The 23386-nt window shown below is 56.7% G+C and overlaps 7 protein-coding genes across 7 annotated transcripts; 4 read left to right on the plus strand and 3 right to left on the minus strand.

The window, feature by feature from the left end:
- Positions 1–314: 314 nt before the first annotated feature.
- Positions 315–8245, plus strand: N657DRAFT_74231 (uncharacterized protein). Its single transcript, XM_062797524.1, has one exon. It carries the CDS (start codon positions 432–434, stop codon positions 7845–7847), a length of 7416 nt encoding a protein of 2471 aa, XP_062653203.1. The 5' UTR covers positions 315–431; the 3' UTR covers positions 7848–8245.
- Positions 7955–8358, plus strand: N657DRAFT_74237 (uncharacterized protein). The gene has a single exon (XM_062797525.1). The coding sequence runs from the start codon at positions 8061–8063 to the stop codon at positions 8298–8300; it is 240 nt and encodes a 79-aa protein (XP_062653204.1). The 5' UTR covers positions 7955–8060; the 3' UTR covers positions 8301–8358.
- Positions 8359–8416: 58 nt separating this feature from the next.
- Positions 8417–11303, minus strand: N657DRAFT_652829 (uncharacterized protein; the record flags this gene model as incomplete). The annotated part of the gene is made up of 7 exons (XM_062794337.1): positions 8417–8703; positions 8791–9602; positions 9663–10103; positions 10154–10398; positions 10447–10969; positions 11035–11120; positions 11193–11303. 7 exons carry the CDS (start codon positions 11301–11303, stop codon positions 8417–8419), a joined length of 2505 nt encoding a protein of 834 aa, XP_062653205.1.
- A 277-nt stretch (positions 11304–11580) lies between these two features.
- Positions 11581–12144, minus strand: N657DRAFT_677056 (uncharacterized protein; the record flags this gene model as incomplete). The annotated part of the gene is made up of 2 exons (XM_062795950.1): positions 11581–11957; positions 12027–12144. 2 exons carry the CDS (start codon positions 12142–12144, stop codon positions 11581–11583), a joined length of 495 nt encoding a protein of 164 aa, XP_062653206.1.
- An 809-nt stretch (positions 12145–12953) lies between these two features.
- On the plus strand, positions 12954–14930 carry N657DRAFT_562980 (uncharacterized protein; the record flags this gene model as incomplete). The annotated part of the gene is made up of 2 exons (XM_062788177.1): positions 12954–14206; positions 14279–14930. The coding sequence occupies 2 exons, from the start codon at positions 12954–12956 to the stop codon at positions 14928–14930; spliced, it is 1905 nt and encodes a 634-aa protein (XP_062653207.1).
- Positions 14931–15967: 1037 nt separating this feature from the next.
- N657DRAFT_561658 (uncharacterized protein) lies at positions 15968–17285 on the minus strand (the record flags this gene model as incomplete). The annotated part of the gene is made up of 2 exons (XM_062788070.1): positions 15968–17005; positions 17094–17285. 2 exons carry the CDS (start codon positions 17283–17285, stop codon positions 15968–15970), a joined length of 1230 nt encoding a protein of 409 aa, XP_062653208.1.
- Positions 17286–17533: 248 nt separating this feature from the next.
- N657DRAFT_640062 (uncharacterized protein) lies at positions 17534–17855 on the plus strand (the record flags this gene model as incomplete). Its single annotated transcript, XM_062791898.1, has 1 exon — positions 17534–17855. A coding segment is annotated over exon 1 (253 nt), but the record flags the coding sequence as incomplete, so codon positions are not given.
- Between the last annotated feature and the right edge of the window lie 5531 nt (positions 17856–23386).

Here is a 23386-nt window from a genome sequence, read left to right on the forward strand (position 1 = left end):
TATGTGGCGCCACTCGAGATGTATGTAGCGAGCCCCTGCCCAGTGACGCATCCAAAGAGCCCCCAAGTAGCACCGGTCTCTGCGTACTGCATTGCGACGGGAGCACTCGTTGAGGCAGCGATCATGCGACTTGTAGACTCGCCTAGAACCGTCGACAGAGAACCTTTCCTCTTTTCCCCTCCAGTCAAGCCAACGCATTCGAAATCGTCTTTCAAAAGAGTCAGCAGTTGACTGTGAGTCTCACAACCTGCGACTACCGTTGTGCGTTCCTCGCTTGCTCGTTCAGAATGCCCGTCTTCGCCGCGCAGCCTCTGCCCCGCCGAATCAACACATTTAACTATTCCTGATCGCGAACGCCAAAGCATGCGCTTCGAGTCCATCACCGGCTGCGTAACAAAACATCCGCAGTCCACCTGGCGGAAACCGTCACGATGGCCAACCCGAACAGTCTCAGGCAGTCGTCGTTGGGCCCTTCAGCGCCCGCATCACCGGTCGATACTCGATCACGCCGCGACTCGATTACCTCGCACTCTGCGTCTTCGAATATCGACAAGGACCAACTTGCCCTTGCTCTCGACAAGATTCACACCTCTGCCAGCCAATCGGGTCTCTTGACAACCTTCAACGACTTCGCTTCTCCTCCGGGTTCACTGCCCTCGGCCGACAATAAATCGACCACCGGCGATTTCGTCCAACAAGGGCTCAGTGGACTGTACATTCGCTTCAAAGAGGCCGTAAGCGGCGCCGGCAAGGGGTCAACTCACGAAGCCGATGATGCCAATAGCCAAGACGGAGCCTCAATCAGGAAGAGCATTAGCAACCCGGCCAACACCACAAACTCAAAGATGTCGCCTCTTCCCCGCGAGGAAAGCGGTGCCACGAACTCGACCCTTCAGTCTGCTACATCCTCAGATATCCAGACGTCAGGTCTGTCATCAGCCGGCGTTTTGACATCCGAGTCGCAGACCACAGCTCCACAGTCATCCACCGCATCTTCGATCACACCATCATCCGCGCCGAGACCCTCGCCCGCAAGCGTCCAGAATCTGCCAAAGATCGTCAAGGCAGCGGTACCAGTCACGGCCAACGCCGCCATCGCGCCTATCACGGTGCAGGGTCTCATGGATATGGAACCCACCCGGGGCGCTTCCACGCGCGTGGATGATCTCCCTCTCCGAACTGCGGCTGGTCGTAGGAGCATAAGCAGGCCTGCGGACGCAGCACCGAGCCCTAACCTGTCGGGGACTCCAAGCCTAGACAGCGTAGCCACCAGTGAGCGAGTAGTGCTGCCGGGTCGGGCAAGAAGGGAAGATGCCGTCACACTGGACGAAGGTACCGATACTCCGCGCAGTCCGGTCCAGCCTTTGGCTGAAGCCCGTATTCCATCTTCCTCCTCCCGCCCCGTCCCCGCCGATGTCATGAACATGAGAAAGCCAGCAGTGATAGACCGCATTGCTTTCTCTAGAGACCGGAGTCATTCAAGGTCCTCGTCCATGGAGCCAGGCGCTGCCGAAGCGAGCGCCATCAGCACCTCGGCCCATAGCTCAGTGCATCATGACTCTTTCACGCATACTGAGCGGCCGCAGAGACTGCAGTCGGGTATCATGAAGATCCCAGGTACGACCACCAACGAAGGCGCCCCTGAGATCGTCAATGCGAGGCTAGAACGGATGCGGAAGCAGGTGCTAAGCAAGGAGTTTTGGATGGCTGATGAGACGTGCAAGGAGTGTTTCCTCTGCGGCACCCCCTTCACTGCCTTTCGACGCAAGCACCACTGCCGGACATGCGGCTGCATATTTGACTCGAAATGCACGTCCAATATCTCGGGCCAAAAGTTCGGTGTGCAGGGCACTCTCCGTGTTTGCAAGACCTGCCTCAACGTTATCAACCGCCGTTATGACAGTGGCTCCGACGACTCGGCCGATGAGTCTTATCTCCCAGCTATATTCCGAGCCAGCCATCCGCTCAACGCGGCAGCTGCGGTTGCGAGGTCAAGAACAGACGATGAGGCGAGTATATCGGAACGTACCGAACAGGCTGACGACACAAGGACCGCCACCACGCCGATGATGGCTATTCCGGCGACACGGCGCATGGGTGATAGCAACCGCCACTCGGCCGTTCTGGAGATCGACATGCCGCAGCTCAGCCGACCAGGCTCGTCGCGTTCACTAAAATCCCTATCTGCTAGCCGGCCACCGTCCTCTGGTCACCGTCGGCACCATTCCAAGCACAATTTTCTGACAAGGTTCAAGTCGCCGCCAGACGACAGGGCTCCATTTCGCACACCGGCCAGCGACGACTTAGGGAAGAAGTCCAACGTCAACGCCTTCCACGCCGATAATATCATCGACCCAGAGCTGGCCGATTACATGTCTGACGAATCGAGCGAAGACGAGCAAATGAGCAGCATTTTTGCTACTCTAGACGGCGGCGATTTCCAGCCGGCCAGCCTAGATCCCGGTCGATCAAGCTTCGGCACATACCTGAGCGCAGGGAGAAAACATCGTTTCCGCCAGGGTGACAAGAGCATTAGCGGTTTAAGTCACACGAGTCGTGGTTACGAAGAGGGCGTTGGCCTTCAGAATCTCCCAATCCATGCGCGGCCGCCGCGGAGGAGGAATCTGAGCGTTGCGAGTGCCAGCGTCCATCATCTACGCTCCCCGCGGCCAAAGTCGGCAGTTCTGAAGGGCGCCTCCGCCTCCGCCGACAGTCCTTCCATCTTTGACAATGCCATTGATGCGCCCGGGCTGAAGCGAAACGATTCCATACGTGAAGGAAGGTCCACGGAGGAGGGCCTGAATCCCGCGAGCTTACAGCACGTGAAGAAGTTGTTTCGGCAGTTGCTACAAGATGCCGAGATCCCCAACCCGGCTGGGTGGGAGAGGGCCCTGATCCCCATCCTCGACAAGTGTGCCGACGACGTCGACCCAGACATTCGCAACGGAGATGACATGGATATACGGCACTGGGTAAAATTGAAAAGGATACCCGGCGGCAAGCCAGGTGATACTGCCTACGTGCATGGTGTTGTCTTCACCAAGAATCTTGCCCTGAAAAGCATGCCGCGAAAGATCCGCAACCCGAGGATAGTGATTGTCACATTCCCCCTCGAGTACCAGCGCCACCCGGAGCAGCATTTTATGAGCTTGCAGCCAGTCATCGAGCAGGAGAAGGAGTACCTGAGGATGGTGGTTAACCGGATCCTCAATCTGGAGCCGCACGTGCTGTTGGTTGAGAAAAGTGTTGCAGGCATTGCGCTGCAGTACCTCTCAGAAGCAAACGTCGCTGTTGCCTACAACGTCAAGCCATCTGTTTTAGAAGCCGTGGCGCGCATTGTGAACATGCCGGTCATCTCGTCAATGGACATGCTCACCCTTGGGGCTCGGGTCGGTGTGTGCGAGAGCTTCGAGGTCAAGACCTTTGTCAACAACGAGATCAGAGGCAAGAAGAAAACCTACATCTTCATCTCCGGCTGTCCGAAAGACCGTGGTTGTACCATTGCGCTGCGCGGCGCCTCGACCGCGATCCTCTCTCGGATGAAGCGCATCACCGAGTTCATGGTCTACGTCGTCTACAATCTGAAGTTGGAGTCTTGCCTAATGCGCGACGAATTCGTCCACATCCCTTCTGAGCTCGCGCTGCCAACGCCACCGAGCTTAGTGTCGGGGTCACATACCGACGACAGCCTCGTCTTGCGCCCTGGCCAAGAGCCGGATGTCTCCAGCAGCCGTCCTGCCATTCTCATTACGCATCAGAGCACAGAGAGTCTGAATGGTTCACACGCCAGCGACGGGGGGTCTGCGGTTGCCGAGCCGGAACCAGCTCCCGTCGAACAGGCTGCACAGCCCGCTGCCGAGTCGGCTCAGGGCTCGGTATCCATGCATGAGTTGCACTCCCATGCGCAGGTACCAGATGACGTCCCGATGGCTACTTTTCACAGCGAAACCGTGGAGAAGTACGAGACCAGGATTCTATCTACATCGCCATTCGTCCAGTTCAGGCAACCTTATCTGCTCATGAAAGCGCGGGAACAAGAGCGGCGTGCGGCCTACCTGAAACAGCTCCTTCAAGAAGAACAAGTAGAAGAGAAGACAGAGGAGGACGAGAAGCGAGATCTGGAACCCTTCCAACTCGTCAAGCCGGAAATGGTACGCGGAGTTGAGCGTACAGCTCGTCGCAAGGTTATGGAGGTTCTGCATGCCGTCCATGACGCCGAATACGACAAAGCTATGCACAGTTACCGAACACAGGCGAAGCAATGGGAGGCGTATATTTATGGAAGCCTTGACCTCTTTGACCCGCATTCGCACCAGAACATCGTTGTCCTCTATTCAGTCACTTGCACGGCAACCAAGATACCATGCTCGGAGCCCGGTCTGGTCGCCATCGAGTTCTACAATGAGCACCCGGATCCGAACGGGAGCATGGATCAGGACTGCACTTTGGGGCAATACATCGAAGACGTCTGCGAGGGTGCCGATTTTGTCTGCCACTCCAATGGGTGCGACCGGAAGATGTACGAGCACCATCGTACTTACGTCCATGACAACGCCCGTCTTACCATCATTCTGGAGAAGTCTCCGGCCTGGCCCGAGAACTTCCCTGAGAAGCCCCATGACAGAGACGGCGACAATAACGGGACGGGCATTTGCATGTGGAATTACTGCAAGCATTGCAAGAAGCACTTTGGGCTGATGCCCATGTCTGTGAGCACCTGGAAGTACTCGTTTGGCAAATACCTCGAGCTATCGTTTTGGAGCAGAGGACTTCGATTGAACCCTCAGACAGAGTGTCCGCATGATCACCAAAAGGATCACATCCGCTTCTTTTATTATCTGTACCGCGACATCGCAGTTAGGGTGCACTATGACCCCATAGATCTCTATGAAATCATCGTCCCTCGGACGAGGATCACCTGGAAGGTGGACTACGACCTGAGACTCAAGAACGACATCTACCTCAAAGCGGAGGAGCGGTGGAACCGTTTCATGACCTCGGTTGCTGCGAGACTCAAGAGCATCCGGATCGACAGCGTGCTGCCAGAGAAAGCCGAGGCTTGTCGTGTAGAGGTGGAGAGGCTCAGCAAAAAGGCGCAGGAAGAGCAGCCGCAACTGATCCGCGCCCTTCAGGACGCTTACATGAAGTCAAGATACTACGAGGTGATCCCGTTCAACGCCGTCATCCGTGAGATGCTTGAAAAGGTGACGGACTGGGATGCCGCGTTTGCCGCCTTTGAAGCCGAATTCCTCTCAGACAAGGACGTCCGCCAGTTGACTATCATCCAGCTGAAGAAGATGTTCACGGACCACGAGTCCAAAGAGGCCTTACCGAGCACGGAGACGACCACGTCTATTGCGTCCGAGCCCGAGGAAAAATTGACACCCTCTGCGTCCCCGGGTATGTCCGATTCCGACGAGAAGCCATCCCAAACTTCGGAGGGCGATACCCATCAACCGCTAGAAACTCCTCTTGACTCGGCCACGCAGCCCATTCCAGTACAGAAAGAAGCGGCTACGGAACAGGTGGAGGAACTTCTGGAGCGAGTTGAGCCTCTGGACTTTGTAACTCCAACCTCGGCGACAGCGGCAAAGAGCCTTCTCCCCGCTCCAGAAGTAACGTTGGAAGCCCTCAAGCCGCCACCCACCGACCAGTCACCCACTTCAGCGCCCGCGTCTGTTTCTACAGCTTATCTCGCGTCGCAAGCTAGTGTGTTGCAGCCGCCGGCTCCAGCCCAGCTATCGTTGACGGAAAAGGTCGAGCAATTGCGTCGGGAACAGCGGGTACTGTCAAACGAGACCGCAGGCCCGGTTTCCGGTGCCGGAAACGTCAGCGATATTCTGAGACCAACAGCGGAACGGATACTGCCTAGGCGGATCGGTTCAACCGTGCCACCTCCACTGGTTCGTGCAATCTCACAGCCGCCCGGGACATTGCCGAGGACCCAGTCCACTATCGGAAAGTTCCTGAAGGAACAGAAGTTTCAGGATATGGGAGGCGAAGCGCAAAAAGCGTCGGCAGAGGGCATAATGAAAGCAGACAAGAAGTTCAGTGACCGTATCGGTCTTGGATCCCTCAAGAGTCATCGTAAGGCAGTGCCTTCTGGGATTCCACGTTACGTCCACAAGAGGGAGTCAAAGGTCTCTACTCTGGCGCGCCACTTCGAACAGTTGAGCCGTGAATTCGAAAAGGAGAGATTGAAGGACCGGAAACAGCGCGCTGCTAAGATGCACCACACCCGGGCGTTCTTGCCGCGTTCTTCTACCAAGACCATAGTAGAAGTCTACAAAGACGTGGACCAGGCGGTGCAGGAGCCGGGGCCGTCGGAGGACGACCATGTCCTCGACAGAGAGCAGAGTGACAAGCAGACACAGGAAATGTCAACCACGCCTGCCGTCGCGCCTGCCGGGACGCAGCAGGCTACGTCTTCGGAGACAGAACCCAGTTCATCCCAGGAACTCCCTTCGCAGACGTCACGGCCAGACGAGGCGGCTGAGCAAGCCGAGACAGGTAACAACCGGCAACACAGCCGAGCCGAGTCGGATGATGAGGGAGCAGAAAGTGACGCCGATCATTCTGCCATCACTCTTGATGACATTCTGCCGGATGTCAAAGAGATTGCCGATTCCTTGGACCGAAGCGAAGAGTTACCCGAGGAGTTGCCAAAGCATGAGAAGAAGAGTCTGATGACAATGCTGACCAATTTCTGGGCTGAGCGCTCCGCCAGCGGCTGGCCTCAGCTGGAGTATCCTATCAACGCCACGGACCACATCTTCTTCGATTCAGACGTAATCATCAAGGAGGACGAACCAAGTTCCTTGGTGGCTTTTGCTCTGAGTTCGGAGGATTACAAGTCGAAGCTCGCCGAGATCCGGCAGAAGTGGGAAGTGGCAACTGACCTGGAGACGGACAACAGCAGCGACGGGTTGGAGATGAAAGGGCTGCAGCCCTCCAGCCCGGTTGCCACCAACAATGCAAAGGCCACCAAATACAACACAGAGCTTGAAAAGAGCCTGCTCCGGCCAACGGGCATGCACGTCAAGTACCAGTTTACTGAAGGGTCGGCGAAGATGACGTGTCAGATCTTCTACGCCGAGCAATTTGATGCGCTCCGGCGCAAATGCGGCGTCGCTGACCGCTTCGTCGAGTCGCTGTCTCGGTGCATGAAGTGGGATTCCAAGGGCGGCAAGACAAAATCCGTCTTCCTCAAGACGCTGGATGAGCGGTTCATTTTGAAGTCCCTCTCGCCGAGCGAGACATCATCGTTCCTCAGGTTCGCCCCAGACTACTTCAGCATCATGGCCGAAGCGCTCTTCCACGACCTTCCGTCCGTCATTGCCAAGATGTTTGGTTTCTTCCGCATCTTCATCAAGAACCCGCTCACCAACACCGAGATCAAGCTCGACCTTTTGGTGATGGAGAACCTGTTTTACGACCGGTGCCCCAGCCGGACGTTTGACCTCAAGGGGTCGATGCGCAACCGCAAGATCCAGTCGACGGGCGAGCAGAACGAGGTGCTCCTCGACGAGAACATGGTCGAGTACATCTACGAGTCGCCGCTGTTTGCGCGAGAGCACTCGAAGCGGCTGCTGCGGGCGTCTGTCTTCAACGACACGCTGTTCCTGGCGAAGCAGGACGTCATGGACTATTCACTCATGGTTGCGGTGGACGAGGTGAAGAAGGAGATTGCCGTGGGCATCATTGACTGCATCCGGACCTACACGTGGGACAAGCAACTCGAGAGCTGGATCAAGAACCGCGGGTTCGCGGGTGGTGGGCGCAACAGGCCGACAGTCACGAGTCCGAGGGAGTACAAGAGCCGGTTCAGGGAAGCTATGGCGAGGTAAGTTCATTTATCTCTTGGGCGGCTAAAAGCTGGCATGAAGTCGTTCGACTAACGGGCGGTTTGACAGGTACATCCTGCAGTCTCCCAACTGCTGGCACACATTTGGGAATCGTCATTCGCCGTCTACGCCTGCCACTCCGAGACCGCGGTTTGAGGAAGACGCCTGACAAGGTAGCCACATATTCTTACCAAGGCATGGGAGTATGATTGATGAATGTTGGATCATTTGATGGCATGGCAGAGCGATGGATCCATCGTGGAATGTTCTAAGGCTTGGGTTGCACTGGCGTCTTGGGGAGGGAGTCTCAAGTGGGCATACCGCCGCTGTTTGTTCTGTTTATGCATAGTTGAGGTGTCTAGGAGTTGGCCATTTTGCTCTACTGATGATGAGTCAGCGGGTTGGCACACTAGACGGCCTGTATGTTGTCTTCTAGTAATGAACGAAATATCATGAATCCCTTGATGTGGGGTACTCGACTGTAAGTACACAACAACGACCAGAACGCCCAACACCCAATACTCTCAACACTTGCCGTCTCGGCCACTCCGGAGTTGTTCATAGTCGGCCATTCACGACTCGCTCGTGCCAATCATGGCTACGTCGACACTCTGGACATCAGACTCGTCTCCGATCTCTTCTTCAGAGCCGGCATCCGACTCCATTTCCTTGTCAGCATCCTGCTGCTCGGCCTCTATCACGGGGTCCCAGCTTTTTGGGACCATCTTCGGGTCGACAGGCGGCAGCATATCGTCCTCCCTTAGATCCTCGGCCCTCGACGACGGACGCGAAAAGGGGTTCAGGCTCGCGAAGGTGTTTCCCCAAATACGCTTCTTTGGCCGGCGTTCCAACTCGAGCGCTGTCGTACGTATTTTCAGTCAACATCATTCCTCATGTTTGACCATCAAACTAACGAAGAACCAGATGAGATAAAAGAAGGACATACCTTGCTCGACCATCTCTGCCATCCTCTTCTCAATCCTCTCCCTCTGCAACCGCGTGTCCCCGAGCCCAAAGACGGCTGGCCCGGGCCGGTACACCGTTTTTTCCTGCCGATATGACGTCAGCTTGGGCGGCAGGTACTTCATGTCGGTCGTCGGGTCCTGCGCGGCCGGGTCGAGGTGCTCGTCATGGCGGACGGTGCGCTCGGCCGGCTCGGACAGGTGGCCCGTCCCCAGCGGCCAGCGGTTGACGGACCAGTACTGGCGCCGCTTGGACTGCCCGCGCACGGGGAGCGCGGCCCAGTCCCAATTGTGATCGCGGACGAGGGTGGTCTGCGGGGTGCCGGAGGCGCGGGAGAGGGAGTGTTGGGTGCGGGCCGGGTGGAGCATGGGTTCGTTGGCGCTGAGCTCGTCGATGATCCTGGTACGGATGGTGGCGAGTTCTTGCGGGGTTGGCTCTGGGCTGGAGGTGCCCTGGAGGTTCGCGCAGGCTTGCTTCCATTTGGTGATGGCGTCGCGGAGGCCGCGGGTTGTGGCGGTCTGGCTTGCGGCGGGTTCTTCAGCCTGGGCCTGCTCGAGGGCGGAGATTGTGTAGCCCAGGCGGAAGGCGAGGGAGACGAAGAACTTCCAAATGGCGCTACCCTCGCTGATATCTGGCTGGTGGACTTGGATGACCCTCTCAAAGTCAGTGATGTGTTTCTCGAGGTATTTGGGCCGCTCGAAATGGCCTGTGGTTGGCCACATGACGCGATGCTCGGGGAAGTATTCGGCCACGGGCCGCTCGACGACGCCGCAGCACATGACATCGAGACGGAATCTAGGCGAGCTGTCAGCGCTCTTGGAAAGCATTTACTGCGGAAAGATGGGATGGTCTCACCTGACATGGCCGCTCTTATTCAACCTGTCCAGCCAACAGCAGGCATCATGCGGCTGGAACTCGTACTTGGTCACGATACTGCTGTCCTTCCCGGCATTGATGGCTGCCAGCAGGTCCTCGACCTCGACCTTAGCGTCATGGTGGCTGAACAGCCCCTCAGGGTTTGGATCATCCAATAAACCTTGTGGGCAAAGATAAGGAACAGCCGGTATTTGTCGTTGGGTGTATCCGGAACAAAAGCGCCGCGTCCAGTTCTTGGAGTTAACACACTCGCCGGTAAGGAACTTGAGCCACCGCAACTCCTCGTGGTTGAGATACCTCGGCCGCCGCTCACGGCCAGCCTTTTTCCACTCATGGTTCGCCAACTCGACCCCCTCCGGCGCTCGGGAGTCGCCCTTCGCACCCGCTCTCATCATATTAAACACAGCCTCCAACAACGGCCTCGGCACCCGGCGATACGCCGCCCCGAGCATCTCAGCCGTCTATAACACTGGCTCAGCATGTCCCGTCTCGCCTCGGTCGTGGAATCCAGCACGCGCCGGGCAAATGGCCCGCCGTTGACCAAGTTCGGCGGCAGCGCAGGCCAACGGGGATCTCCCACGTGCTGCGCCTCAACCTGCATCAGCGCCAGCTTACGCGTCATCTTAATCTTCCTGAGCCGCTCGCGGTAGTCGACCGTGCACTGCATCGGATCCAGATGCTCGAGCAGCTGGGACCGGTCCAGGCTGGGCGGCGTCTACTGCGGGCCGTCGGCGCTCTCGCAGGCTTTGCGCAGCGTCGCAACCGGCACGGGGAGGACGAGGCGGCGCCAGGGCGTGTGGAGCTCGTCTGTCGTCGGGTTCGTGGGCAGCGCGCGCAGGGCTTGCTGCAGACCGGCGCCGCGGGCGCCTCGTTCCATGGCCCGACTTTTGGGGCAGCCGGGCCAAATGGGCGCCCCGTCGGGGAGGGAGGTTTGTCTTGTGCCGGGGTCGGTGCGGATCCAGCCGGTGCTGTCTCCATGGGCGAAAGAGTGGAAGATTTGGTCTTCGATGTAGACCATGTTGTTGCGTTCGAGGCGGTTTTCGGCGTCGGTGGGAATGTGGTGCAAGTCATCCCCGGCCATGCGCTGCCACCACACTCTCTCGTCTCGGGCGAATTTCTCGTAGAGAAGGTCGTCCCCGGGTCTGTGAACGAGCATTCTGTGTACTGGACGAGGGGGACGCGGGGGAATCAACATTGGAAGGAGATTTCTCCGGTCAGGGAGTGAGGTGCTCCGAGATGGTAGAGGCCAGTCTTGCCCGTCAATCATCCAGTTGAGGCGTGTCGACCTCAATGGGTTGTTCGCGGTCTAGTGATCTCCAAGGGAGTGGGATTGTAGTGGTGTTTCTCAAACAGCACGTGGGCCTTGGCCTTGTTCAGTGCGTCGTTGAACATGGCCTGGGTCTGGGTGCTGGCATGGTCTAGCTGATGCCTGTCGTCCTGGTTGGCGAGCCACCTTCAGGTAGGAAACCACTCTTCAAACTTGGCCTCCCAGTCCAGACAGCGATCCACATCCTCCTCGGCGAGGAACTTGACGACGGTGTCGAGCCGGGTGGCCAACGGGGGCTGGCGGCTGTCCTTGTACCACGAGTCAGCCTCCCAGTCAGGCGCTGTTCGGTTCATGGTCTCGTCCCGTCGTGTCTGTCCTCGGTTCTGGGGAGAGACCGGATGACCTGCAGTCGTTGGAACAAGGGGCCATGATTCCCAATGAATTGGCCCGCTCTTTCCGTTCCAACGGCGCTCCTTGACCGTATTGAAGGAGCAGTCACTGGCACGGACTGACTAAAAGCGACTGGCACGCCCGGAACTCGTTGCCGTTGGCTCGTCCTCACTCGCCCATCCTCGTTACGACTGGTTTCGCCTCCCGAGCCTTCGGTTTCCACTCCATCCTGCTCCTCGTTCAGTTCTTCATCAGGGCTTGATCCGACGAGCACTTAACGGGCTCAACGACAGATCCGAGATTGATTGAGTGTATGGGCGTAAGCTGGGAGTTGGGTCGATACTGTTCCGATATAGGGGCACTCGGCGGGGTGGTCACATGTACCGGCGTGTCTGTCGGGTGCATCATCTGCTCGTAGATGGTGTAGCTCTCGAGCTCACGCCAAAACCTGGGACTCAGCTGATAGCCCTTGATTTCTGGGTTCTGGAAATAGAATTCAATTCTGTGTAAGAGATCCCCTGTGCCGTCTCTCAGGACCACATCCTCCAGAAAGACCTTAAACAAGGGCGGACACTCGGTGTCCCTTGCATAGTCGATGAGGAACTTCACAAGGGAAACTACAATGGCGCGTCAGCTCCGGGCTCCATCTAGCTCACCTCACTTGACCTGTGGCCAGAGGTACGCACCATCCGGCTCCTTTCGTGGCCCATGATACTGCGAAGAAGACCGGTCGCTACTTCTTCTTGCGAAAGGCGATGTTGGGCTCAGAGGGAGCGCATCCCGGCTCGTCGACCCGTCAGACATGTCTTGCTTTCGTCGGCATCAAGCGGTGTAGTAGTGTGGAGCAATGAGACAGTGAAAATGTCAAGACAAGGGGCAGAGCAAGGGACATGGGGGAGAGATATTTAAGCCTTGCCTTGTGGGTTGGAATGCGCCGATCGCATCCATGCCTGGAGACCCTTCTACAACGAAGGGCGCTCTGGTACGCATAGCTTGTTCGAGTCTGACAAAGACCTTCCCGTTTTCAGCAAGGAGTGTGTGGTTGGCAAACAAAGGATTGCCCTCAGCCTCAAAGGACAAAGCACAATCCGGTTACTTCTGAGTGTCTTGAGCGCCTCATTCAGCAAACTTGGACCATGTCTCTGCTTTGTTCCGAATGGAGGTATGATGGAGGCATACCTCAGATACCAAAGGCTTCAAAATTGGCTTCCCCTCAATCAAAGAGAAAAACTGGAAAGTGACGGTTCACCTCGACGACACTACTCAAAGACCATCCGAATTGCAGCCAGGTGTAGCACTGCGTCAAGAATCAAGGAGATACTTCTGATTCTCGTCGTGACATCGTCTTTATACCTTCTTGTTATCCTTGGAGTGTCAGGCCATCAAACCTCAATATGGCGGCAGACGAGCAACACTTCGGCAACCCATCCGGCCTCGTGGAGCACCACGGGCCTTCGGTCTTACATGAACCTCATTCACTTGGTAGACGGTCCAGTGTGCTGGGAAATCGTGGGAGGAACCAAGCTCACCCAAGAAGACCATCGGCAACCCTCCGACGAACCGCCCGTAACGTCGAGAGCTTCAACCGGAATTGCGACTACCGTGTTCGGCGTATGAGCGAAGAAGCCGCAATTCTTCTCTCGCATCGGGCAAGAGCCCGAGGTCTAGCAAGAATACAGGCAGAACAGCAGCGGCAGCAGCAACAGCAACAGGAGCGGGTGCAGAAGGAGAGACATGACGCGGGACATCAGGAAGCGCACCGGGAACAGCAGACGACCGTGGCGTCCGAAGCTGAATCAAACGATGCCATTTTCGCCACCCAATGGAGGCCGTCCATCGCCCTGGGATCTCCGCTCTGGCTCGCCGGGGAGGACCTCAGCGCGATCGAGATAGCCGACAGGAAGGTCACTCAAACCCGCCTGTGGCGTGACTACTACCGGGGGGCCCCAGACTTCGTCCGAACCCATCAGGAGGCCCTCCGCGAGAGGGAGCAGCTGGACGAGACGGACGAAGCCAACATCAAACCAAGGTCCGCCCTCAGTTCCACCCAGACCAGCGCCATCCAGCAGCGTCTCCGCCATCTCCGCGTCATCTTGCAGGACAGCCACTTCCCCCCCGAGCGCGCCAACATCGAAGCCGCCATTGCCGGCTACGAGTCCGGTGCCATCCCCTACTCGGACTCGTACACGCTAATTTGGGCGGGCCGCATCGCCGACCGCTGTCCAGACTTTGACTCCTTCACGGCCGACCGCAGGGAACGTCTGGCCCGCTACGAGGCCGAGTACGGCGCCGGCTGGTTGTGGTACGAGCCGCCTTTGTCCGGGGGCGGCGGCACCATCCGGGGACCAACCATCGTCCTCAAGCGGGCCATCTGCCTCGAGAACAAGGCCGAATGGCGCCGCGGAAGCGACAACATGGGCCATTACCGCGTGAGGATGAGTTTCCGCCGGCGCAAGGAGAACGTAGCCGTGGCCGGCGCACCATTATCATCATCCCCCTTTTCTCAACGGCCGCTCCGCCCTCGCACCCCCAACACCACCATAAAATCCCGACGGCGCTCCACCACCACAACAACATCAAAAACCACCATCGTGCCGCAACCCAACACGAGCCGGCCAGGCACGACCGTTCCAGACCTGGACGGCCCGCGCATCGTGTGGAACATGCTCCTCGACTCGGGCGCGACGCTGCCCTGCCTCTTCGAAGGCGATCTGCCGCGGCTGGGCATCAACCGGCACACGTACGCGGCGCAGTCGAGCCGGACCATCGCGACGGCCGATTCCGTGATCGAGTCGCGCGTGTACGAGCTGGACGTGGACGTCTGCGGCGGCGGTGCTGACGGTGACGGGGGGCGAGAAGAGGACGAGTTGCTGCTTCCTGGTGGTGGTGGCAGCAACTCGACGACCCCTTTCTCGCCGAGTGTACTCTCCCCCCGTAGCATTGTCCCGCCGCCAGGCGCGAAGGTCAACAAGAAACAACATACCCATGACGAAAACGAAAAAGATGCGGAATCCCTCATCTGCACGATCCCCGTCGTCTTCTTCCCCGGCTCGTCCGATGATTTTATCAACGACCACCACACGCCGGACCGACTGAGCGGCATCCTCCCCTTCCACCTCTGCTACCTCTCCAGCGCGCCAGGCAACTTCAAGCTCTGGATGGGCGAGACAAAGGGCGACGTGGTCGGGGCGGGGAGGCTACCGGGTATGATGCGTTATGGCGGCGTCATCGGGGGAGCGAGGGAGACCGAGTCAAGGAACCCGCCGCTGCCGAGGACCACAATGCCGAAGCTTGTCATGCGACGGGCGAGCCGGAATCCAAAGGCGCCCGAGCGCACCGTATCTGAGCACGAATTAGAACAGGACGCTGGGCGGATACGTTGGTATGGGGATGTCGGGGACTGGAAACCCATTGTGAGCGGCGTTGACCTTGACCATCTCAATGCCTCGGCTGAAGATGTCGACGGGCTGCGTGCCAAACGCAAACGAGGGTCAGCCCACCAGAGCGCACAGCGAAGGGAAAGTGTGACAGAGCCAGCAAGGAAGAAGGTTGAGAGGGAGCTAAGGACAGAGGAAGAAGCTGGGATGTAGAACATATAAGTGCGGTCTGAGCGAACCGTGAACCAACAACGTCGTTGGCGGCCATGACGGCAAACCAGTCACAAAGCACCTCAGGATGTCATAGCAGGGAATGATACGTCAGGAAATTTACTCCTTTTTTCTTTTTTGTAGCAGCTACCTGCTTGCGGTGCCTTGGAATGACAGGTGGCGCTGGACAAGCCAGACTGCTCAGCAGCAGATCAAAAGCCCAACCACTCCATCTCATCAGTGCCTGGCCCAGGGCCGCCAGATTCCACCCAAGGCACAATAAGCCTCTGCCTGGCCAGCAATCTCATGCCTCGCCAGCAATGCCTTGCACTGTCCACAATGGGTTGCTAGCCCTGCAGGTGCTGCCGGCAATAGCAACTGGGGTTTCCAATGATGAGGAATCATTTCGGTTGCTTCTCCCGTCCTGTCCCACTGTGCTTTCCTTCCCTGCCATCAACCGTCTGGGTATCCCACAACCTCACATGTCTGTGCCAATCTTGTTTGTTTGCCTTCCAATTCCAATCAATATCGTCGTTTTTCTCCGTTCCGCTATCAAATCCTTCAATTGTTGCGGGAGAGCGCCAGTGTCCGGAGTTGCCGAGAAGTCTGGCGTCTGCTCCACACCGGGATGGATCGATGTCACGGCTTCTCCTCCGTTTTTTTGTCAGAGTTTCGTTGCTGATAGTAAGATTAACATGGCTGTCGCGAATCGGTGGATATGGCCCGAGGACATCATTTGGTCCTCACACCCCCCTGGCGCAGCCGCGCCTGAATGTCCCAGAAGAAGTGAAGTCGGGAGGAAAAAAAAGGAAATCTTGCAAATCAAACGCTAATGCCATGTCGCTAAATGATCCCGTGCAGAGAAGAGCCAGATGATGCAATCTTTTGTCTTCCAAGGTGGTATATTTCAAGATGCCCTGAAGAAACTGGAATGGAAAAAAACAAATGGGTCTACTTCCTTGAGGAAAGTGCCCGAAATGGAGCGATAACTGAAGCAGTCGTCGGCGAACCACAAACCGGAGTCCCACTGTCGGCAGGGCTCAGTACGACATCTGAGATGCGCTGCCGCCAAAGTAGGATGGCCCGGCCATGTGTTGCTGGTGCGGCACGTGTGATTGTGATTGGGAATACGACGGCGCATGGGTCGGATGAGGCGTCGGAGTGACCGGGCACCGAGGTGGCACTTGGTAGTCCTTAATCATCGCGTTGTTGTGACCGAAGCATGAGCCGTCTGGAGTGATAGGAGGCGTCATGTAGCCGTCGGCAACACCAGGCACAGCGCCGAGTCCCTTGTGGGGCGTGCTGTACACGTCGACCGCCTTGTTCGCCATGCTTGTCTCCGAGGGGGGCGAGGGTACCACTCCTCTCCGCGCAATCGCGGCCTGCTGCGCGAGGAAGTCGGCAAGCTTGGTCGACACCCTCGAGTAGTATTGGCTGGAGTATTTCCTCGCCAGGGTGACCGATGGCTGGTGCAGATGTTGTGACAGCGTGAGCAGCGTCACGTTGTCGGAGTGATCCCACTCGCCGTCGTTGACTTCGGGCTTGCCCAAAATGGCGCGAGCCAGAGCGAGAGATGCCCTTGCCATGACCGAGGGCTTCGTCGACACAAAGTCGCGGTGGTAGAGGGCAATCTCGCAGATGTACGCCGCCATGTGCTCCACTTCCATGCTATCCCGCTCCTCAGCCACCACCAGCTGGGTGAAGAAGTCGACGGTTGGGTGTCCAATGTTCCAGTCCAACGTGTTGAGAACGTGCATCTCCATTTGCGTGAACATGCCCGCATCGTAGAGTCCGCAGCACATGTTGTTTAGCTCGTTGATCTGGGGCACGCGGTCCTTCTTATCTCCGTACTTGGCGGCAATGAGAAGGGCAGCACAGCCTACCAACTGGTAGTGCTGCTTGTACACCACCCGTTTCGAGCAGTACCGATCCAACAGATTGACGGTGAGAAAGAGCGTCTCGGGAAGGAGGGAGAAGGCGGAATGAGCCTCGATCAAGAAATCGATGAGATACGGCCGCATAAACCACTGGATCTCGCGCTGCATGTCGATTAGGTTGGCATCCGGTAGTGTTTCGTCCTAAACGCAAACACGGCAACGTGGTCAGCCATTTCCAAACACAATCCCAACTCCTATCTGCAACCCGCGGCCAAGTCATTTCCCGTACCTCCATGTGACGCATGTGCTGCATGATGTCCTCCAGATACTCGTCAGAGGCCAGCCTTGAGAGCTCGTTGGCGATCATCTCTTGCCTGTTCCGGGCAAGCATCTTGGCAGCATCACGCATCGTCATGCGCTGAGTGCACTCGTCGGACTCGACGAAATAGCTGCCGTCGCTTGGGTAACCCGAGGACGCCATCTTGACTGAAGAGCTCCGAGACGCTCTGGATGCGTTGTTCCGAGTCCTCCAGGAATCCGATGGCGGTATTAGGATAGGCCGCTCGAGTCAAAGAGTGAGACGTCGAACGATAAGATGACTAGTATTAGAGTATTAAAGAGTGTGTTGAATTAGAAGTACCGAAAGGAGTGACTGTGGCTGAAAAACGCCGACTTGATGTTGAGAAAAATGAATCGAGTTTCTCGGGGGGACCGGACGGTAATGAATTGTGTCGACCGAGGGATGCTGCAGTATCAAGCGTGTCAGCACAATCCATTTCTTCAGCTCGGCCGGACTCGATGCAACTGCAGAGCGGCCCGCTCTCCGAGATCCACTCCATCCATGGGCAGCAGCTGGACACTGGTTGTGATTTGACCGACCTGGCCGGTGGAGACTCGAGCCGGCACGAACGAAATCCGGAGAGGCTCGCGGCGCGGGAAGGGGTTGTGAAGAACAGGCGGGATCCCTTACTGCCACGGTTTGCGGGGCCGTCGAAAAAAGACCGACGCAAAATGACACAATTCCTGACGCTGGGTGGGAGCAACGAGCTAACGTGTCCCACGGCCGAGCTGTCAATGGATCGCCGGTCGATTAGGCCTGAGGGTGCAAGATGCCGGGGATTGCAGGCAGCACCCGAGCGGCATGTATCTGCAAAAGGGAGCGACGAACACCGTTCAGCATTTCTGTCCACACGCGGAGCTTGTGCCTGAATTGATGACATCAGGGGCAGCGCCAGGGCGAGTAAGACGGACAAGGAAAATTGGGTTCTCGGAAATTGTGAGTCGAGAGCCTCGGAAAACGTACCTTCACTCTCAAAGCCTCGGCAAAGGCCAGATGAAGGGCTTATGCACCGATTGGGATCATGTAGATGACCGCGAGTCGCTTGTGGGCTCGTGGATCGGTGGTGGATTGTCGAAAAAAAAACCGTTGCCTGGTGGGAAACGACGGGATTCCCCGTAAAAAAATATTGAGAATCCGTCGATTGCCAACACCGCCTACTTCGCTCGAACAGGACTTGAGCGTCGAGGGTGAGGTCCAGAAACGAGCGAGGCTGGGGAACGAGGGGAGCAGCCGGGCAGAGTGCAGGATTCCTCGTGGTCGAACCGAAGAATGTCTTGACCGAGAGCCTGGAAAACCAGGGACGCAGGGTGGAGCTTCGAGAGGGTCGGAAAAGCTAAAAATGCAGGAACGTTGAGATTCCCAATTCCAGCTACTTCCTTATGTCTTTCCCGCTCGATTGCACGCACCAGTCCGGCCGTGTCCTATACGGGCTGGGTGAGCTAAGCTTGTCGGGCCCCAGAGTCTAAATCTCCTCCTTCCCTCCTTGGGATTATGTTTGGAAGGGACGGTGCGGGGGAGGAAACGACTGGTTGCGGATGGAGGAGAAGAAAAAGGGAAGGAGAGGAGGAGATAGATATTTGTTCAGGTCGGAGGAGGAGGATGGAGGAAAGGAAAGGGGAGTGGAAAAGGAGCGCAGAGATTGGTTAACGGCCGATTTAAGACAGGGCCCCCAACTCGCGACCAGGAGGAGCGCTGCTCTGAGCACCAAGCAGCTTGCAGCACCGACCGCGTACTGAGGAGATCCACGGGTACCATTCCTGCCCTGGCCCGAGTGCGAGTGCAGGGCCACACGTCCTTTGCAGGGGCAGAAGCCAGGCCACCCAGGCAGCTCAGCAATCTGCTTGCTGCCAAGAGCCACTTCGGCCGCTGCTCTCGCAAGGTCCTGGGCTCCGTAATCGATTCCTTCCCCCACCTCCGTTGCGCAACAGGCGTCCCAAAACCAGCTAAGGAGGAAGGAGCGACGCCCAATCGTGGCGCTCCGCTTGTCGCGAGATGCAACAGACGGGAGTACGGTCTGATCAGGAGCAGCTCAGGTTCCTCTGAATGGCTTTCCTCATGCAATTCAAGCCTCTCACCTGAAATATCTCACCTACACTAAGGTGGTCGAACAAACAACCTGGAATCAAGGTACGCGTCTCGAAGAGAGCCGGTTGCTTGGCTACATGGCTGGCCGCCTTGCGATGCAACGAAGTGTGCACCACTGTATTGCACGTCACTTCGATTGACTCTGTTTATGCACCTCAGGACAGTCTTTCCTTGGCTACACTTCGGTTCTCACATTAGCGGTAGCTTTAGTGCCAGTGGGGTGTGGAGGCTGTAACTCGTCTCGCTCGTCCAGGCACGGCCAGGAGAGTGTGCTCCTGACGGGCTGAAGCTGGTGGGCGACGGCGGAATTGAGTGGACTTTGTCGCTCGACTGCGACATTCGGCCAGGTGGACGACGGCAGGGATTCGCGGCTGCTTTGGTCCAGCGTGCAGGGCTTTTGACACTCTCAATCCCGTCACCATTCACGCAACTGCGTGTCACGGTTAGGTATTTGGTGTCGAACGTCCGGAATTGGCGCGATTCTCATTCGGCTTATTGCGAGGTCATGATTCTTGGAACTCTCCACACTTGCGTCCGCAGGCTCGCATAATTGCGTTGTTGAGGCTTCGAATGTGCAAACGGGCAAGGCAAGACGGGATTCCGCACATCGCAACAATGGGCCTCTCTGCACAATGAGTCGAGCCTAAAGACTCCGTATATGGCGGATCTCTCTGCAGAGTTATGATCTTGCTGCAGAAGCGATTTGTTTTGTTGTTGCACTCAGTGCGGTTCCGTGTCACCGCCGGGCCTCACCGTCGGGGCCTCCATCATGGCAGCCACTGAGGAGGCCATGCCACAAGCCTCTCGTCATAGCCTGTTACATTGGATGCTCAATCAACCGAGACAGCCGGGTCACAGATCCCAGCGGACAGGGACGGCATTTGGCTGAATTGAATGGCGGAGTGGAGGATGCATAAGGCCAGCTGCAGGTAATCCGAGACTGATTGGCTTCCTCCTTTCTTCTGCTGCGAATCGCAACTCATAGCCAACAATTTTGTCATCCAAAGAGCAGCGCCAATGCATGACCGCCGGACATGAATTGGGTTCCTCTGTCCCTGGCCTTACGTCAGAATCTCCAAGCTTTTCCCTTTTGAACAAGAAGACCGAATTGTGGAAGCAGCATCAGGACATTGTCGACACTAGCAAATTGTGGGGTTGGATCGCCTTTGTAGGTAAGCTGCGGTGAGGGTACTAAGATACTGAGAGCCCGACGCCCGGGCTGGTCTGCCTGGAGCGTTTCATTCACTATCCACTGAGGTAGTCAATGCGGGCATAATTTGCTCCGGAGTGCCATTTGACCCTACCGTCTGGGTTTTTACATGTCCCATCAGTTCCAATATCTGTTACCCTATGTGCTGTTGCGCGTCTCATCATTGCTTGGCGTGTTCGCGTTTAATGGGCTGCATAGGGCCAGTGAGATGCAAACTAAAGACCCGCTCTCAAGGCAGGGCTGGCTGGCTTCTGTGCCTTCAGACACATAAGGCATGCGAAGCTCGCCCATTCAAAAAGAGAATAACTGAGGCAACCAGATGACTAGACCACCACGGAAACAATGGGATTTCTGAGATACAGCAAGAGCAGAAGACCACTGGTCATTGTTGCTCTTCCTCACGTTTTCCCGGTCAGCAGCTCGAAAGGCTGTGGTGCCTTGAGCGAATACCTTACCAATATGAATAATCGGTGGAGGTTTGGCGGGCTAGGCAACCAATGAGCGACGGAGGACGCGTTGCTGCACGACTGAAGGGAATTGATGAATCCAACATGCGTGTCAAAGACGGACTTGTCCAATCCAGTGAAGCGGCCGTCGAGCGCCCAGAGAAGTCCCGTCAGGGACCGCGACAGCCGGCACCAGCCAAATCAATAACAATGTCATCCATACCTGGCCGATGCAACGCAGATGCGAGCAAAATCGCGAGATCGTTTTCCTTGCTTGAGATACCTTACTGAATAAAACTCCATCCCAAGCCCCCACCCCGGACCTTCTCAATCTTGGCAGCCACTGATTTGGACCGCATCTCGCTCTTGATGTTTGCCATGTCGTGGCGGCGTCATTCAATTTCAGCTGAACTCCCGTGTGACTCCGTCTCTGGCATTCGATATTTGATTGATTGGTGCCGTATGCCGTGGGACATAGCTTTTTGATAGTCGAACGGGCACGGGTCGCTGCCTCAGCGTTGTGCCACCGTCAATTTCATCAATGATGATCAGGTTGGAACCGAGTGTTTTGAGGTCCGGCATGGCCTTTACCTTCCGCAAGCCGTCCCCTCGTCCCCAGCCACAACAACACTTCTCTGGAGCAGTTAAACGGGCCAGGCTGGCGAATGGGCTTTGGGCTCTCGGTAAAGGAGCATCCCGCGGAAACTTCCAGTCTGCTTTATACATGCAGAAAGCTGCCAGCTCTGCCTGCGTCCTGGGGACTCATTTTTATCTAATATGTGACATGCTTGAGACATGTTGTCGGTCAGCCACCTCCATCGACTCAGACCTCAGACAGAAGGGGGAAAACAGTGAGAAACTCGAACGCGCTCTCCCAACATCGGTGGCAGCAATAGAATGTCGATAAGAGACCTATCTTGGCTTACACTACGCCACTTCACGGGCAGCTCAAGATATGAGCGGCGGAATAACGAAGCCAGAAAGTTGCAGCGGCGGACCCCTTTTAGCGCTCACGTATAAGTCTGAGAGCTCAAAATAAGCAAGCCAATTTCTTCAACTTCCATCCTCCCGCAGCGGCTCGAGTTGAGCTGTCTTGAAATCCCGCATCTGAAAACCGGCAGAGCCAATACCTCGGCCGTGAGAACGCTCAGATGAAACCAGATTTGTACACCGTGCCTAAGTCAGCACACCAAGGAGGGTAGCTATCTATTCGGGACCAATAACCGCCGGTCCCGTACGGTAACATTACCGGATTCAGCTTGCCCGTGGTGCATGGTGGCTGACCGGGACCGAGCTCGACGTCTCCTGTGCAAGGTTCGAGAGGCAAACGGAGCGCTGTGGAAGGCATCCGCTGGTGATCGATCACAGTCACTTGAACGCGCTGAGACGTTCTGATGGTTTCCAAAGGCTGCTGCAAAAGTTCTCATTGTTTGTGGAGATGCACTCCGCAATGACGGCAGCCCAAAACGATGCCGGCGTTCTCCGGAGCGGGCCTTCAAGCCGACCGTTCAAGTCGGCCAGACTACCACGAGCACCGGCTTCAACGGGAGGTCTCGCCCTACATGATGAATGCCGGATGGTTGCGCGATTGCTTCATTCTAGCGCGGCATCGGCAGATCAGTGATGGAGGCGGTCAACTTGCCGTGAAGCCAGTCCCTGCTGGCTTTTAGGCCAGCCCGTTTGCCTCTCTGTCCACAGTTGCTCCATCAACCCCTCTCACCACCTCCACAACCAGGGCCGACTTGCACCAGAAGCAGAGAAGAGGCTGGCAAAACTTTTGCGGCAGGTCCGAGACTTGAGCTTCCCATCCACTTTTGGAGCGAAGTATATGTCAGAAAGCTGCTGTTCTTTTCTTTGTCGAGCCTGTGATTGGAAGCATGCAAAGTCCTCCAGGGCGGCCGCTTGCTCCATTTTCATCGTAGCAGGGGTCATGACAGCAGCCGACATCTAGGAAGAGCTTGCACAGAACAGCATCACGTCTCCATCACGTTGTCTGTGTTTGCAAGAAAGAAAAGATTGCCTCATCTGCTTAATTCTTAACAGTCGTGGATTGCACTTCGCAAAGGGGCCTGGACACCGACGTTCGAAGTTTAACAACCCAAAATTGAGATTGCGGAGTCTCGGGATGCCAAAGGTGGCTTCCAGAACACCTGCCGAAGCCGGGCTGCAGCTGTGCAGCAGTGGTAAGGCTGAGATAGTGCGCCTTTAGCATCGTGCCACATGAGGCTGAGAATTGGCCCGCCTTTCCCGAAATGGGAAGGAGCAGAGGAGCGTCACTGGCGTTCAACGCTACGGAAAGATCCACACTTGGTCAAAAAATCACGAGAATGCAACCTCACTGACTCTCCTCATGAAGTTGAGAGACCCGCAAATGACTGGATCCGGACCGTTTGCTCGACCGTTTCTGTCCACAGACCCATGCGTCTGATTGACACGAGCAAAAACCCATTCATTCATTCATTCATTCATCAGCGAGTACTCGCCAACTCAGCTGTTTGGAT

Source organism: Parathielavia appendiculata (assembly GCF_033297405.1).
Source record: "Parathielavia appendiculata strain CBS 731.68 unplaced genomic scaffold N657scaffold_1, whole genome shotgun sequence".
NCBI classification, from domain to species: domain Eukaryota; kingdom Fungi; phylum Ascomycota; class Sordariomycetes; order Sordariales; family Chaetomiaceae; genus Parathielavia; species Parathielavia appendiculata.